Source organism: Eucalyptus grandis, chromosome 11, assembly GCF_016545825.1.
Source record: "Eucalyptus grandis isolate ANBG69807.140 chromosome 11, ASM1654582v1, whole genome shotgun sequence".
In the NCBI taxonomy this organism is placed as follows: Eukaryota; Viridiplantae; Streptophyta; class Magnoliopsida; order Myrtales; family Myrtaceae; genus Eucalyptus; species Eucalyptus grandis.
In genome coordinates, this window is record NC_052622.1 from 46,436,458 (window position 1) to 46,453,641 (window position 17,184).

Below are 17,184 nucleotides of genomic sequence, written 5' to 3' on the forward strand. Positions count from 1 at the left end.
CAAGATCTCTCGACGAAAGGAGGAGCCATCTGTGCTTGGAGGCGAGACAGTCGACTTGACACTGGAGCTCGGGGATTTGCACCATGTCGAGGTGTTTAGTGATGGGGTTGAGGAATCATGCGTTGTTTCGCTGGAGAATGTTCCTAAATAGAACAAGACGAGAGCTTGTTTGAGCTGAGTTCATGGAGCGAAATTTTAGAATATGTGATCTTGAAGGGAATTAGATACAAATATATAGATTTGGATAGTTTTAAAACATGTGATTTGATATTGATAATTATCACCCAAATCACATATTACGTTATGCAAATATCTCCTAATTCAACATGGAATTGGATAGTTTTAAAAGATGTCATTTGATATTGACAATTATCACCCAAATCACATATTACGTTCTGCGAATATCTCCTAATTCAACAAGGGTTTCGATAGGTTTAGGATACATGATTTGAGTGAGAATTAGATAAATAGATATAGGTTAGTTTGGCATTCTAAGTTTTGTAAAAATTTATATATACATCTAAGTTCTCATCCAAATCAAATATGATAGTGTTACGCAATGAAGAAGTTTTTATTAAGACAAGTAATCCCAAAAAAATTTAATTCACAGAAAATAACTTTCCACTTCGGCTAATAACTTTTCAATTTCGAAAAGTACATGCATATCTGCTTAGGAACTTTTGCCGAGTGTTCAATAACTTTCCAGGGTGAAAAGTAAATTTAAATATCTGTCGAAAATTAGTAAGGTTTATTTATACGTAATTAGCAACTACTCGTACATAAAATTAAGTCCGGACCCTTACCCAAAAAAAAAAAAAAATTAATAATAATTAAGTCCGGACTCATCCGGGCTTGGGCCGGTCCAAACCAAACCCAACAGACTAGGGTTCCGCCTCTGACCCCGCTGACAATATTAAAATCCGTGGAGAGAAAAAAAAAAATAACGAAATAATTTAACTCGAATTAAAATAATAATAATGAAAAACGAAACCTCTTCTTCATTCCTCTTGCCTCTTCTTCCACTGTTTGCCCTCTCTCTCTCCCTCTGGACTTCACGGCGACCAGCCATCATCGACTGAAGCAGGTAAATGATGGAATTTTCATTAGCGTTTCGAATGAAAAGTGTCGCCTGATCTTTTTCCTTTAGTGGGTTCCGATGTTTCTCTTCTCGCAAGTTTTGTATCGTTTTGCATCGTTATCTTGGCCTTTCTGGGGATGCAAGGCGACCTTGGGGATTGATTTTGATGACTGTTTTGCTGGTGAAACTGGAACGCTTGCTTCTTCTTTTTTCCGGTTGTGATATGGCTTGATATTGCCGCGTCGAGCTTGGGGCAATTTGTACTCGTAAATCGGGTTACTTTCGAGCTTTGTATGTTGGATTATGCGTCCAGAATCAAGAGCTTCTTGAGCAGTATGACACGCCCGTAGTCACACATGTATTACCTATCTTTCTGAAACTTGGGTTGCTCGTGTATTGAGAATTGGCTAGCGAATGTTTTATGAGTAGATTCTTGAATTGGGTATATGGTAAGAGTGCTTTGCGTCGGCTATCTTTTGTCGATATTGGTATGCTGTTTCTAGGAGTGTGAATTTCTGCATTTAATTGGTACATGTCGATCGGATATTGGTTGTGGATTCTCTGAGGTTGGCCACGGGAAGCCCCGCCCTCACTGTTTTTGTTTCTGGTACAGGATAAGAGGGTACGCAAATGGATCAGACTGAAGTAGTTGGCGAGAAGCTGCCCGATGGCTTATTGGAGAGTGTACCTGAAAGTAGACCGGAGACTCGAGATGAAATGCTTTCTAGGCACAGGTGTGCGTTCTTTTGGTTTGTCTATTTGGCCTTCTTTTGCTGAATACACGCTTGCATTAGAATTTGGTGTGCTTGAGCTACTGGTTAATCTTCCACTGAGTCGATAGTGCAGTTTAGTTTTTTCCATCTTTTATGGAGGAACAGTTGTTTCTTATCCTCCCATTTGCTTCTAAAATATGGCCATCAAATTAGATTAAGATATCTTTGTTTTTTCCTGAATCGAACTGCATACGTTCTAATTAGGCAATTGCTGTTGCATTACAAAACGACTGTCATTGGTTTAAAGACGCGGTTTATGACTTTTATACAAAATTCAAGTTATAGGGATAGGATTGTTTGAGCCGTGTTATCTATTGGTGTGGCTAATGATGGTAATGGCTATAACCTCCATGAAAAGTGAAGCATTTTGGTACCTGTCACGAAGAGGATAAGTATCCCTGACATGTATTAATCCATAGAAAGGGGGTGATATTTTCTGTTAATCTCTGTTATGAGAGAGAGAGAGAGAGAGAGTAGTTGATACTTTTGTTTGTATATGGGCGTAGGTGTTTGTGTGTTAATGAATGCAAGTTTGGATGAAGCTGCAAATGAGTTTATTTGTATACACTTTGTTTTCAAAGTCAAGTTTCAAACCAAATATGGGATTAGGTGAATGCTTTCGTTCTTATGCAGTTATTGCATGTCTAAGATATGTGACATTTGACTTGATTTTGGAATGTAATTCCTAGATCCTTATCGACACTGATGAAGTGAAAAGGGATATAAGTTCGATGCAAAATTGCCTATTGTAACTATTCGGAAATTATATTGTCAGCCTTATTATGACACTTGTTGCTCTATTATAGCTGTAATGATTCCTTCTTCAAAAATCGGTTATGTTGCAGTATATAGTGCTGATTGATTTGATTCTTCTTGATTGTTCATACCAAATGTATGCGTTCTGGAATTTTGTTGCGATAAAGACTGGGAACAATGTTTCAGGAAAGAGGTGTCACAGCTACAAAACAAGGAAACTGAACTGAAAAAGGGGGCTGCAAAGGGCAGCAAAGCTGAACAGAAAGCTAAGAAGAAGCAAGTGGAGGAAGAAATCTCTAGGCTTTCCAATAAACTCAAGGAAAGACAGGCTGAAGAACTTGCTTCATTAGGCTACAACGGGACCAATGGAGATGTTAAAGGGAATCTCGACAATTTGGTGAAGGCCATAGCTGGGGTTTCTGTTGCCAGCCAATCTGAACATTCAAAACCAAGCAAGGGCGTGAAGAGACGCGAGAAAAGAGCTCAGCAAGAAGCAGCAAGGGAGCAGAGGATTCAAGAAGAGCAGCAGAATATCGTGAGCGACCGGCTGCTAGAAAACGAGAAATTAGAAAAGAAGCTTGAACCCCTTGGATTGACTGTTAATGAGATAAAGCCAGATGGGCACTGCCTTTACAGGGCTGTGGAAAATCAATTAGCCTTGCTCTCTGGAGGTTCTTCTCCTTACACGTATCAAGAGCTTAGAGAAATGATCGCTGCCTACATGAGGAAACACGCTTCGGAGTTTCTCCCATTTTTCTCATCTGAAAATACAGTCGAGGGAGATAGTGAGAAGTCAGTAGCGGAGAAATTCGAGAATTACTGCAAAGAAGTGGAGTCGACAGCCGCATGGGGAGGACAGCTGGAGCTCGGTGCGCTAAGTCACTGTCTTAAAAAACACATAAAAATCTTTTCCGGATCATTCCCTGATGTGGAGATGGGGAAGGAATATCAGTCTGATGGCGGAACTGGCTTGTCCAATTTAAGCATCATGCTCTCTTACCATAGGCACGCATATGGGCTTGGAGAGCACTATAACTCTGTCGTCCCAATTTGACGAGATAGAGATGGGAAGTATCTTCATCGCGGAAATATAGTTGAAATGTGGCAATGGTCAACGCGTGTTGTACTTTTTTAAGGCAGCAATAGGTTTTTGTGTTGCGTTCTGAGTCTCGAAACAGCAGATGTGAGCAGAGGTTGGAACTTAATTCTGTGTGTTGTCCAAACTTGTTATGAAATGACACTTTTTGGCAGTATAGTTTCAAAAAACGGATTATTTCATTCCTGATAGTCATTTTCTATAGTCATTTTTTAATCTGTTGATGGGAGCATACTCTGAATCTTGAGTAATCCTTTTTGCTTGATTTTATTTAGGTGATAATTAATTACAGTATGTGATTTTCAACTCAAAGAATACATTGATTTCAACCTACTTATTGAACATCTGAGTTCTGTACATCTGAAGGTTCGTCAGATTGCTAGAAATATCAGAAAAGAGGTGCTACTTCATAGCCCAAGTGATGAAGAGAGGAATAAATTGCAGCTACCGAGTTTCGGCTCTTTGCCTAATTGTGATAGTTTAACTCAAAATGTGGTTTGGCCGACAAATATTTTGAAGCAAAATCAAACACATTCTTTTAGCAGACCGAAATTAGTGGAGGACACAGACATCGCGTCATCAGCACTTTACTTGTCTAATATAATCACGCATGCTCGCTTAAACTTTTGCATTAGCGTGTACTTTCACTTTCATGATATCCAGTTGTCTGGATGCACTGTCTTCTTTTGCTTTATGTCACCGATGGCCCCTTTTTGTCTTCCTGTTTAACTCTCAGGATTCTGTAGACAGAAACGTAGCACTATGTATAGAAAAATAGGTCAAAAGTCAAAAAGGCAATTTGTTCATCATGGGATCAAGGGATTCAAGGCATCGTAAGAACAACAGTTGCTCCGAAGATTAAGGATCAGATATCAAAAGCGAGCCTCACTTGTTGAATCGAGTAGTTTCGAACTCGGAAGATCAGTTGATATCGACATCACGACCCAGAGCATTTCTTTTCTTGGTAACATGTGTAAGATTCAAGTGCTTACTATCAGAGAAATGTCAACAAGAATGATCACATAACTGCAAAGCAAAGCCCATTATCAAAATGATCAGCATGGCACTACACAAAAACCTCATTAGCTATCATACTATACATTCACTCACTATTCACACACCCTTTACATGACTCAAGAAACTGAGTGCCGCCTCCGCTTCTGAAACAAGAACCGCGACTCGGAGTTGGCCTTCCCTCCTAATGGCTTGATTGCACTTAACCGAAACAAAGAATGCAGCTTGCTCAGCTTCTTGGTGAAGGATTTGAAGAGCTTGTTACCAGGATGGGACCGTACAAGGTCCTGCTTCATCGACACGTGATCCTTTTCCAAGTCAGTCAACCTCATTCTCATTCTTGCAACCTCGAGCTTCAGCTCTCGGTTTTCTCGCCTCACCGATGCGTAGTTGTCTCTTGGAGATATGGCCCCGCTACCGGCCCCGCTACCGGAACGCTGAGGGAACTGGCCCTGGAGCGATCCGAAGAAGAATTGGTTGTGGCCTCCATTCATGGCGTTCCTGAGCCGGATCTGCTCAAAGTACAGCACTTGAACCGCCATCTGCACGGGCAACCTCTCGTTCTGCGCTGCATGGCTGCAGGCTTCTTGAGATAGTTTCTGGCAATCGATGGTTTTGCACAGGCGGTAGCGCTCCGAGTCCTTGATGTTCGGGTGTACCTGTCAGACAAAGGGTCGAATTTTGGCCTCAATGATATGAGTAACTTATGATCTGCACTCGCGACATGCACACACACACAAACAGAGGATCACCTTCAGAAAGATGTCCACAGCTCGGTAAAGTCCATCACTCACTACACGAGCGTGGTCCGGTAGCAACTCTGCCAAAGCTATGAACTTGGACGGTGACAAGTTTGAGTCCACCGCTACTTCGGTGAGATAGTTGTCTAACAGCTTGGACACCTTAAGAATTGAGCTCTGTTTAGGAGATCCGGGGCTGTCGAAGTCGTAAACCATTTCGCCTCGTCTCTCAAATGATTATCCTCATCCTCATCCTCATCTAAGTTCAGAAAGATTGCGAAAATCCTCAAGACCAAGTCAGTGTCGTACATAGTGATGCTGTGGCTGTTCCCATGGGAAGTGGCGGGAATTAGGATGTCTTCCAGAATTGCCTGGTCGAGTTGAAGGCCGATTCTCCTCTCCAGATCAGATCTGCACAAAATAGAAGCCGATGATCCAATCGCAGTTTTCAGCAAGCTCGACAAGAACCCCATCGGAACCGAACTCTTCCTCGACTGTGTAGGAAGCAAGCTAACAATTGCTTCCACCATGACTCTTGCTTCTTTATTAAGTCTAAATCCGGTAAGCTTCCTTTCATCACATTGGGATCTCTAGCCAAGAGGCCTTGAAGAGAAGTTTGCGCATAGTTGATCAGAATTTTGCTGATCATGTCCTGTTTCAGCCCCTTCGACTTGACTGCAGATAGGACTCGTTGGAAGAAATCAAGATTAAGCACGGCGAGTGATTTGCCCCACCAATCGGAAGGCGTTTCTGGCTCTACCACTTTCCCTGGAAGTTATGGTCAAGCTTGGAGAGGCCGGAGGTGAGCTGCTCTTTGCAGGCATTACTCGCGATTGCATTTATGAGCCTCAAGACGAGGTTTATGTCCTCTGCTACTGACAAGAGCCTCTCACAATGATGGAGCACTGAGATCGAGTGGGATATGTTAGGAAGCACATTGTCCTTGAGATATGCTTCTGCTCGAGATTCTAGGTTCTTATCGGCGAATTCCTCGGTCATTTCCAGGTAGTGCGCGATGCATCGCAGTGAAGCAATGTTTGCTAATGTGATGTCGACATTCATGCCGTAACAGAACTTCGCGGCAAGCTCAAAGGCCTCTCCACCTCCTGGACAGCAGGGAGATTTATCTTGCAGATTTTGTTGTCTTTTGCTTCCAACAATATTTTCCGGATTCGTCCACTACGAGAAACGAGAGGAAACTGCAAAATAGTCAGATCTGTGAGTAGGCAAATTTGAACAAGAATAGAATAAAGCCACTCGGAGATTGAACTGAATATGCTCAGGCATAGTAGTTATATCTTTTTTCTCTGGAATTGTTAGGGATTAGCGAGTGATGGTAATACAGAATTTTCTTGCTTAACCGACTGACACTGACTAATATTTACTTGATTGCAGACAAGCTGCAACAGCTAGGCGTTTAAAGGATCAAATTCAAACAATAAGCACCGTGAATAATCTTCTCTCTAAATGGAAGGAAAGAAAGTGAAAAGAAAAATACAGAAAATACAAAAAAGGCAATATTTTTACACCGAATTCTGCTTTCCATACCTTGTGGAGAGGAAAGCTTGATGTTCCTACTTCCACAGTGAGATCGCTAGAAACATCGGATATCGGCCTGCAAGCAAACATTAGGTGAGATCGAAGCTTAGAAGTGTGAATCTATTGCAGGTTCAACTTTTGCGTACATCTCTGGGAGGGCCAATAATTCAAAAACCATGCAGCAACTTCTACTGCTATAAGCCTGTATCGCCATTTTTTTAGGCCGTTCATGTTTGTATTATTTAGACGAGAACTCAACTTATACAGAATTGAACTCATTGAATCTTTAAAAAGCAGGGTCCACCACGAACCGACGATTCGACCATAATCGGTCAAGTCAGTGAATAACCGACCCTATAATTGAGCAGCTTGAGACAGCATGGGAGGCAAGACGAAGGCAAATAAACAGTGATGGAAAAAATGGAATCAAACTTCAGCAGTTCTGACAAGAACAGATTTAGATATGATCCACGCATGGGTCCTCGTGGATTTCGTTCCGATAAATCGGATGTGCAAGTGTGTGAATCCAGGAGCTTCGGCATGCCCGTGCGAACAGTACTTGTACAGCGAAGTCGGGGACTCCGTACTAAGCGCGAGGGCCGGAGGATAGTCAGTCCGCAAATAATTGGTCTAGAAAATGTTGGCAATCACAGTTCGCAACATGGGAATAGACCAGGACAGGACGTGGACGTTTATCAACCGAATCCCGTGACGCTGTCGTGCGCGCCCGCGCAAAAGAGAGAAAAAAACAAGGAGAAAGGAACAGTTTGATAATTTCCATGATGCTACAAATTGGGTCTGTCTTGTCCTGTGGCCTAACTGTTCCGTATTCTTACGAGAACCTGGTCTTGTGAATCAACCTGGAAGTGCACAAAATCTTTTCTCAATCCTATGCATTCGCAGCATTTATGCACTGCTGATGAAAAGCAGACGCCAGAGGGTAACTCCTTCGAAAAGATAAATCTCAAAACGACCTAGCTAAACGACACGGTTAGTTGCGGAAGGAGGGAAAAACAAAAGGAGAGTTACCATTCGGAAGCGTGGCGCACGCTGGAATTTGGACGGAACGACCGCTTCCCTGATATGCTGGGCTTCAGTTCGCCCACTGTCACGACGCCCATCTCTTCTCTTTCCCCAATGTTTTAAAAGGAAGATTCTGACCGAAAGAGAAGTGGTAACAGTGACGAAAACGATAATTTCAACTCTTCTTCACTCTATTCCAGCAACAAGATGAAATTCTCTTCCACAAATTCTGGGGTCGATCAGCAAGCAAGAATCGAATCCTTCTTTCAAGAAGCCGACCCTTTTCACCTTGATCCACCAAAACTCATGTTTCCTTCATTAATGGACTACTCAGCTTTAGCTCTCCTCTCTCTCTCTGTCTCTCTCTCTCTCTGAGTACGTTTGTGAAAAAGTGAGGAAAGAGACGGAGGAGTTGTGTGGAGAGGGGCGTCACATGAAGCCATGCAGGAGGAATTAAAGGGAGGTGGTGACGACTTTGGAGTTCCCTGTGTTCATACTTTAATGGAGTCTCCTTTTGCTCTCTTTTTTAATAATGAGTATGTGGGTTTATTCCCGATCTTGGTCCCCAGAAAGAGAAAAAGTCGAGCAAGATAGGAGAGAGGGATTTGTGCATGCATTTTTTCAATCGCTTTTCGGTGAAAGATTGTGAAAAGAGTCTTTTTTCTGGAGCAAAATCGCAGGAATCCTGAAGGCCTGTCTGTCTCTCCGCTGTGCGGGCTGTGCTGCTTTAACCATAATGATGACGGCTAGGCTAAGCTACGCATAAGGAGCGGTTCTTTCGTGATAAGACCAAATCATTTGTACGCACGAACTGATCCCGATCGCTCGTCCGAGCGAAGGACTATCATCAAGAACATGAGTTGGACTTGTGATTGCTACACGTCTGGCCGCTGGCCGCTGGATACACGCGTGTGGAAGTGCAGTGCTCGCCCTCGTCGCTTTCAGAGGGAAAAAAAAGATGTCTTCTTTTCTCTTTGCTTTTTGTTTTGATGGAGTTGATTATTCTTCTTCCTTTCTTTTCTTTCTTTTCTTTCTTTTCCCTTTTGGATTGTTCTGTGAGTTATATTCAAAATGTGGCCAAATAACAAAATCAATCTCAATCTTTTTAAAGGGTTTTCCACTTTATCCCCCACCTTTTAATTCTGTTAAGAAAAATAATCCGCTCTCATTCCTTTAACACCATTTTTTGAGAGGGAATGTCCCGTTAGATTTCTTTATAAATTTCGACTATGCCCCTATTTTTTTTTTTTTTTATTTTGGTTTTTTGTGCGATTTTGTTCTGCTCTTCTTCACTTTTGTGTTTTAAGTTGGAAAATATTTTTATACGGCCTTATATCAGCCATTTTTATTTTTATAATTTTCTAACTATATTTGTAAAAGAATAACAAGTTAGGTTTTTGTAAAAGAAAATAGTGGCCTTATTGAAAAATTTTGCAAATACATGATGCTAAAAAAGGCAAAAAGGTAAGTAACATATAGTTTGTGGAGGAGCTTTAATTTGGGGGTAGATTGCACATGAGTTCAAAAGGTGACTTATTTGATAACCCAAAAGGATGGAGAGAAAATTAGGAAGTGATGAAATTGTTAGATTCTTACTGCAGTTTTGTGTAGTTAAAAAATTGGGTTTCTCCAAATTTTAGAGTAAAAGTAAATTTACCCTTTCGAGAGCAATGGTATAAAACGTTCCTCCGTCGTGCAGTACACACGAAATCATTCGACAAACCTAGTACATGTACTGAAATGAATCTACACCGTTAGATCCAGTGTCACTATGGGATCTGTCATTTTCAATGGCCCAAATTCCACGCTATAATTTCTCAGGTGCACATAGCTTTGATCATCATGACATATGATCACAACCGACCCGATGGCAATGATGATCACATCATGGAGTCCTGCTTTTGGCTGGTGGGTTTTCCATCTGCAGCAACATATCATGTAATGTTCTAGCAAAAAGAATTTGGCCAAGCAAATGGCCAGGATCATTGAAATGGTCCCTAGTCCCTTAGTTTATTTTCCCTTTATCACCACCACCTTTAGCTAATCTCTTTTCTATTTAAAGTATAGTTTATGCTCTCTGCATCTACATTGCAGCTTTGTGAAGAAACCGCATGCTGTTCTTTTAATCTTTTCATTATATATTTGACAAAGTGTGTGGTGTACATGATCCCTCTATAGCTGATGTGCCACATCTATCCAACTATATTGTCCTATTAATTAACTATCCATGAACCTTTAGAAGAACCTTCTTTTATATTTATTCTATATTTTTTATACGTATCTTTTAAGAAAGAGGTCTTCTAGCTAAGCCTATGGATTAGAAGCTAATTAGATCCGGCTTTACCAGTGATTAATTTTTATTTTTTTGCATTATCACTTTAACAAAAGTTGAGGAATATAGTCATAATGTGGACAGCTGCTGTTGATGTTTATCGTTCCATGACCGAAAGTGCCAGCAAGCAATAATTTTGATTTTCAACCATCTGATCTAACTTTATGGTAATTTTCTTTGTTTTCTAACAGTAGAAGAATCGGCAAGCAAACTTAGAGAGTTACAAATTCACAGGGAGAAATATATATATGTGTGTGTGTGGGCGCGCGCGCGCATCTCCTTAACATCTTCTAGCATTATATAATACTTAAGTCATATCTCTATATGATACTCAAGTCATTATAATAGATGGTGACAAAAGGTGAATCGAGATTAGTTTACAACCGATGCAGAAATTGTTATAATATTATCTAGGTATTCAAGAGGACACACTTGTTTAAAAGCCCAGTAGTGCCTCACATATTGTAAACCAATCTTGATAAACTGAACGTTATTCTAATGGCAATTATGCCTTCTAAATCACATTGATTTGTTCTCATCATGGTACTTACTAACGAACGGCATTTTAAATCAGTCAAGAGTTTTAATCATGAAACCTTGGTTTGTCCGGGTACATATCGGTGGATCCTAGGCCATCTGCTAAGTGTTCACATCTTACTGAAGTCTTGGCCTACTATCTTAAATAGTAAGCCAATAAACAATATGCTAATGGGATTTTTCTTTTTCTTTTTTTTTCTTTTTTTCTTTTCTATTTTTTCATCTTTTTTATAAATATAAGAAAATTCCAAGAAGTTATAATGACGCCACAAACCGGAAGAATCAATGATGAGAGGCTTGCTTCAACAAAGGTGACATAAAAAGAAACAACTTGTGTGGCTCTTCGCTAGAATAACAATCTCAACCTGGCCTGCAAAGTCTTTCTCTTATCTTCAATTAAAAGTACTCAGGACCATATGCTTTTGGGGCGAGGATTCTTAAACAATTTATCAGTCGTCATCAGCCTTCTTAATCGCATTAATTAAGCAATCCTAATAATGTTATTATAGGTGTCACTAGCTTTTGCTAGAAGCACAAGATCCCCTCGTGCTCATCCACCTAACAAGAAAAAAAGGAAGGAACGAAGAGGGCTTTTGGTGTAATTCTTCCTCCTCCTCGTCAAATTCGAATGTTAATTAATCGCCCCATTACATCAAAAGCAAAGACCTAAAAAAATATACCACTTATGCAGTTGTCAATTTTTTCCATTATATTTGTTTGTAATAGAAATAAAATTTGAAGTTCTAATGATCCTTCTTCGGGTTTAACAACACAATAATAGATAGTCGTTGAAACCTAAGTCATTATAGAAAATAAAGCTGCTGTCGTATATGCAAACTTTTGAAGTTTTTACACAACATGAATAAAACTTAACATTGCAAAATCAGAATTTGGTTATGCATGCCTTAAATGAGCATCTAAACTTCTGTCTCAGCTAATGAGCATCTAAACTTCTGTCTCAGCCAAGTCAAACACATCTCTCCTAGTAATTTCTGCTTTTCCTTTTTCAAATCTCCTCCTCTTGAGACCTACATTCTTTGATATTACATCCAAAGCCTGTTCTTCTGCGAGAGCCAAAAGAAGATAGGAAGGACAGAAAAGGGGGTGAAAAGCAGAGTAAGCTGAATGATTAGGCAGGTGACCAAAGCTGGTGGCCATGATTGTGGTGTACAAGAGACACTTTGAGCCCACCATTTTGAATTCTATGCCCAGTTTTTTGGTACACTCCTAGTCCGACATGCCAACAAAACTTTGGGGCTGGCATTTTGGTGCAAATTCACTTGGGATGTCTGTAGTCAGGTCTTAAGGTCAAGAATTTGATTGGTGATGCTCAGTCGGTGTTGAAATCGGGTCAAAAATGAATTCCACTTACCACCTAAAGTAATGCAAAGTGGGGTTCATGGAATCCTCCCTTTACTTCTTTCGTTTGCGAAAAAGAAATAATTGATGCGGGGTGAATTCTCCAGTTTTCACTTTTACCCCTTTGTACCTTATAGACGAAATGCATTGCATAAAGACAGAGGAATCATGATTTTTAGTTTTGGATAAGATTAAAATAAAATAAAAATCCAACACAAGAATTTGGGGATGCTTATTTTAATGTGTTAAGAAATATAAACCTGTGGATCATCATGAGCCGACCATGATTACCTTGAATTAGTCTTGCTCAAATTATTGTCTTGAAATGTCCCTAGCAGAGGATTTTGGGAAAAAAAAAACATTAGTTTTGATTGATTGGGAAGACTTGAAACTCGTGTGGACAGTATTTATCACGCGTTAACTTTTTTTTAAATCGTAACAGATTGGCCAATTCAGTCAAGTGTCGGTCTGCCTTTCAGCTATGACTTTGATCGATTCTGGTTAGCTCGATTCATTTTTCATTAGTTCAATTAGAATTGGGCACAATTCAATCTAGTCTCCGCCATAATTTGGAAGACACTGGTATGTACAAGCAATTTTTTTAATTTTCACAATGCATTGAATGAAAATTCAGAATCTTGTTTGGACTACACGGGAATCATGATTTTTAGTTTTTGGATAAGATTAAAATAAAATTAAAAATCAACACAAGAATTTGAGGATGCTTACTTTAATGTATTAAGGAATATAAACCTGTGGATCATCAGCATGAGCCTGACCATGATTACCTTGAATTAGTCTTGCTTAAATTATTGTCTTGAAATGTCCCTAGCAAAAGAATTTAATGGAGGATTTTGAAGGAAAAAACATTAATTTTGATTGATTGAGAATACTTGAAACTTCGTGTAGACAATATTTCGCCATGCATTAACTTTTTTAAGAATCATAACAAATTTGCCAATTCGGTCAAGTGTCTGTCCTATCGTAACTGTAACTTTTGATCGATTATGGTCAGCTCGATTCATTTTTCATTAGTTCAATTAGAACCGGGCACAATTCAATATAGCCTTTGCCATGATTTTGAAGACACTAGTAAGAGCAAGCAATTCTTTTTAATTTTCACAATGTATTGAATGGAAATTCAGAATCTTGTTTGGACTACAGGCTTCTTCAGCATTTTCAGAATTAAGTGGCCACTAGCCCAAGTTATGGCGTGGAGCAAAGATTTGGGTACCCAAAACCCAATGGCCGGTCATCTTAAATTGCGATCAGCGAGGAAGATCCAACAATTTTATTGAGTTGGGAGGTCATTAAAGGCGAGCATAACAAAATTTCTGAAACTAAATCAATTTCTGCAAAAAATTGATTTCAATTTACCCATGGACGAAGTTTCTAAGAAATGCATTTGATAACGATTTAAAGTTTCTATTTAATAAAAATTCGTTTTGTAAAGAATAAAAATTATTTTTAGGATCGGCAACGGACTTTGTCTCGTGACGGAGTCTCGACGCCTGGCGGCGAAGTCCAACATCCAACGTTTAGCATCCTACGTTTGGAGTTCGGCATCCAACGTTCGGCCGACGAACAAAAAGATCCTAAGATCCAAAGTTCAATGTCCGGTCCGGCTTGGCACCGGTGGCGATGGGTGGCGGCCGGTGGCCATTGGTCGAAGTTACGACAACCGGCCGAAATCAAATGGCCAATGGCAAGTGGCGAGCAATCGCCGATGAAGGTCCAATGGTTGGCGATGGCCTCCGCATCTCAAATGGGAGCGATGAGCGCCAACAACCGAAAGACCAGACCGATGGCCGATGCTCGACAATGAGCGGCCAAAGTCTAGTGTGTGAGCGATCGATGGCAAGCGACCATGGCAAGCGGGTCAATGAGTGGCGGGTGTCGAGCGTCCCATGGGCAATCGCATGATGGATGGTGACAAGAGAGCGAAATGAGGTAAAAAATTTTATTTCTCATTTCGTTTCAAAAATAGAAAAATTTAAAATTTTAATTTCTAATTTCTACTTCAAATCTATTTTGGAATATAACTGCTTTTAAATGAAAAATTAAATTGTGGACTAAATGATTTTGCTAAAACCATTAAGGGAATCAGAAAAGAGAAAATGAGAAATAGAAATCTTCTCATTGCGCGGCCTAAGTTGTGCATAAAGTCAAGAGCCACAAAGTCAACGGTCTTAGGCTAACACAAGGAAAAGCCTACTATTCCCTGGACAAACAAGATGATATAAGAAGAGTGCGAAGCATTTAAGTCTACTTTAAAAAAGCCCAAAAAGCTGTCCGAGCACCATCTTCGGGAGCAGCAGAAATTTAGGTGGAGACGGTATTTGACTTGACGATGCAATACGCACTAGTAGCAGCCTAGCTGGCGGTGTTAGATGCAAAAAGTTTCGGGCACATGCAATGTTACATTTTCCACTACATTTTTTTATATAGAAAAATTCTAAATAAGAGTCTTGAAGTGAAAATCATTTCAGAATAACACGTGATTCATTTATTTTCTCAAATAAAGTTGAAATAATTATGTGACCGTTTAAATAAGGACTTAATTTCACCTCGGCCAGCAAAAATATTCTAGCTGATAGGGATATTTTCATCAAACACATTTTTATTAAATTTTAATTAAATTAGATTAAAAATATAAATATAAAAAAAAAAAAAATATTTAGTAAAATTTATTAAAAAATGCAAACATACAAGTGGGAGAGTGGTTGCTCTTATCACGGGTGAGGCGGTGATGGGCCAGCGAGGTTGCCGGCGCTTAGCTCGTCTTTGGCGACCCTCTGCTAAAGGGTTTGAACATGAGATTCAACACCAGTAGGATAGCATACCTATTGCAACTTACCCGATTTTGCCTAATTCTAAGCATGGATCTCTTATTGGTACGAGTCATGGTTTTCATTTGTAACTTGTCTGTTCTATGCACCTAGATGGCAAATCTAGCTAAGAAAATTTTCTCTAATCATGACTGATCTAAATCTTATTCCAATAACTTTCTCAATGCTCCCATTACTCTTTCTCCATCTTCACCTTCTTCCTCTTTGTTTTGAGTTTTGTATATCAAATATCTCCAAGATCGATTATCTTTATGATGTTTCTTTTAGTGATGATACTAAAATTTTTAAACCCAACTTCTTATAAACCTATTCAGCTTTGTCAAACCCTCTTCTTCATTCTCCCATCCACCCATAAGACATCTTATTCGTCATACTACCAAGGAGGTTAAAGAATAAATTTGATCAACATCCTATTTCCACCACTAAAAATGAGTATTTTGTTTTTCTCTTGATTCCCCGAATTTCTAAACAATGGACCCAATAAAGATATTTGCATATTCATCTGAAGTTGTGCATTCTTGTACTTACTTTAATGGTGGAAAAGGTTTATCGATTATACAAAATACTGTTAAACATTCAGTTCTTACCGGAATACCAACATGCTTGCATTGAATGTGGACCAATAATCTTTGTGACCTTGTATCCAAATTTTAATGTTGCTCTTTCAAATGCCCATTGTTTTCCCTTCTTAAAAAGTTCAAATCCAGCAAACACCACTAGCTCTTGACTCAGTACCACAACCCTTCATTATCAAATGATCTATTATTCCCATGATCCTTCTTATGATCTTATTTCCAAAATGGAAATGAAGATGTCACTGTTCATCTCCATTCAAAAAAATGATCGGGCCTATTTTAATGTATTCACTGCTAGGCAGTTCCACAAAAGAGAAGTTAATAGCTCTGAAAACTTAAAGTACCAACTATGAGAAGCTACATCATATGTGGCCACTCAGTCTCTGAATTTGAATTTGTGGAAAAAAGATGTCTGCTTGTTGCCATTAAGTTCAGCAAAAGGAAAGAAAGTCATTCTATCTCCCAAGCTTTGTTTATAATAGATTCAGCCTTGTGTTCTAGACCCTCCTTGAACTGACCTAAGGAAACTTGTCCAATACTTCCAAAGTGATGGAAATCCCGTCCATTACTATAAAGACCCTTACGGTCATTATTTTGGAATCTTTTCTATCAATGTTCTTCATATACGAGTTCTCTCCGATGAAGTCAACTCGATCACAAATCCAAAATGAAAGGCCTGAAAGGCTAGAGATGGTTTATACCAAGGTATTTAAATGGAGATTTGTCTGTAGCTCATCCTCACCACCATCTTCACTATCCTTTTATATATCACAACCATCATCTCTTCCAGCTCACCGCCTTCACCTCCTCACAAAAAAAAAAAAAAAACAAAAAAAAATTCATTTCTAAAAACCTATTCTTAAGTGGGCAAAGAATAATTTATACCCACTTGAATTCCCAAGTTAAACTCTAGCACTTGACCAAGTACATCAAAAGGAAATAAACCCTACTATTTTCATGTTTCAAGAAGTAGATTTTCCCACTCTCCTCAAGGAAGGCTCTAAGCTTTCTTTTCCCGCCAGCGAATAATTTATTGATCCATAGAGGAAATATCTTCATGTTAAAAAATTCTTGCTCCAACTAACATAGAGAAGGTAAAAGAACTCTTACTACCGAGCCGTTTTAAATTGGCAATAAAGCTTTTGCACCCAACAATGCCTTCAAGACGATTGATTCCAGAATCATTGATGCGGCAACGAGATCTTAAAAAATATGATGAATCCACCAAGAAAATGCTTTAGATTACGAGATAATACTTCATGCCGTAGAATCAATATAGTATTTGGGATATCATTATCTTGAAAGCCCAAGGTTGAAATAGAACTCGAAAGGTAAATCCATCTCCTTGAAGAAAGAAAATTCAAGCCTACTGATCAATTCCCTACTTTACTAAGAATTGAATACTCCCTTCCATCTCCACAAAATACTTTAGTTTTTGCTACCCTTGTAAAACGCTGCACCACACTGAGATGTGAAATCGATCTATGGAGAGATTAAGAAGGATGAGCAAATA

General features: G+C 39.4%; 2 protein-coding genes across 2 annotated transcripts; one reads left to right on the forward strand and one right to left on the reverse strand.

The window, feature by feature from the left end:
- Positions 1-951: 951 nt before the first annotated feature.
- Positions 952-3,894, forward strand: LOC104426728 (OVARIAN TUMOR DOMAIN-containing deubiquitinating enzyme 5). Its single transcript, XM_010039871.2, has 3 exons — positions 952-1,084; positions 1,692-1,812; positions 2,794-3,894. Exons 2-3 carry the CDS (start codon positions 1,709-1,711, stop codon positions 3,659-3,661), a joined length of 972 nt encoding a protein of 323 aa, XP_010038173.1. The 5' UTR covers positions 952-1,084; positions 1,692-1,708; the 3' UTR covers positions 3,662-3,894.
- Positions 3,895-4,659: 765 nt separating this feature from the next.
- Positions 4,660-8,278, reverse strand: LOC120290003 (BTB/POZ domain-containing protein At1g03010-like). The gene is given in 8 exon segments (XM_039305572.1): positions 4,660-5,376; positions 5,470-5,672; positions 5,675-5,995; positions 5,998-6,225; positions 6,228-6,569; positions 6,572-6,656; positions 7,006-7,072; positions 8,026-8,278. Coding segments are annotated over 8 exon segments (1,878 nt in total). The 5' UTR covers positions 8,118-8,278; the 3' UTR covers positions 4,660-4,836.
- Between the last annotated feature and the right edge of the window lie 8,906 nt (positions 8,279-17,184).

Coding starts and splice junctions, on each gene's coding strand:
- LOC104426728 (XM_010039871.2), top strand. CDS start 1,709: ATGGATCAGACTGAAGTAGTTGGCGAGAAGCTGCCCGATGGCTTATTG. Junction 1,813..2,793: donor GAAATGCTTTCTAGGCACAG/GTGTGCGTTCTT, acceptor ACAATGTTTCAG/GAAAGAGGTGTCACAGCTAC.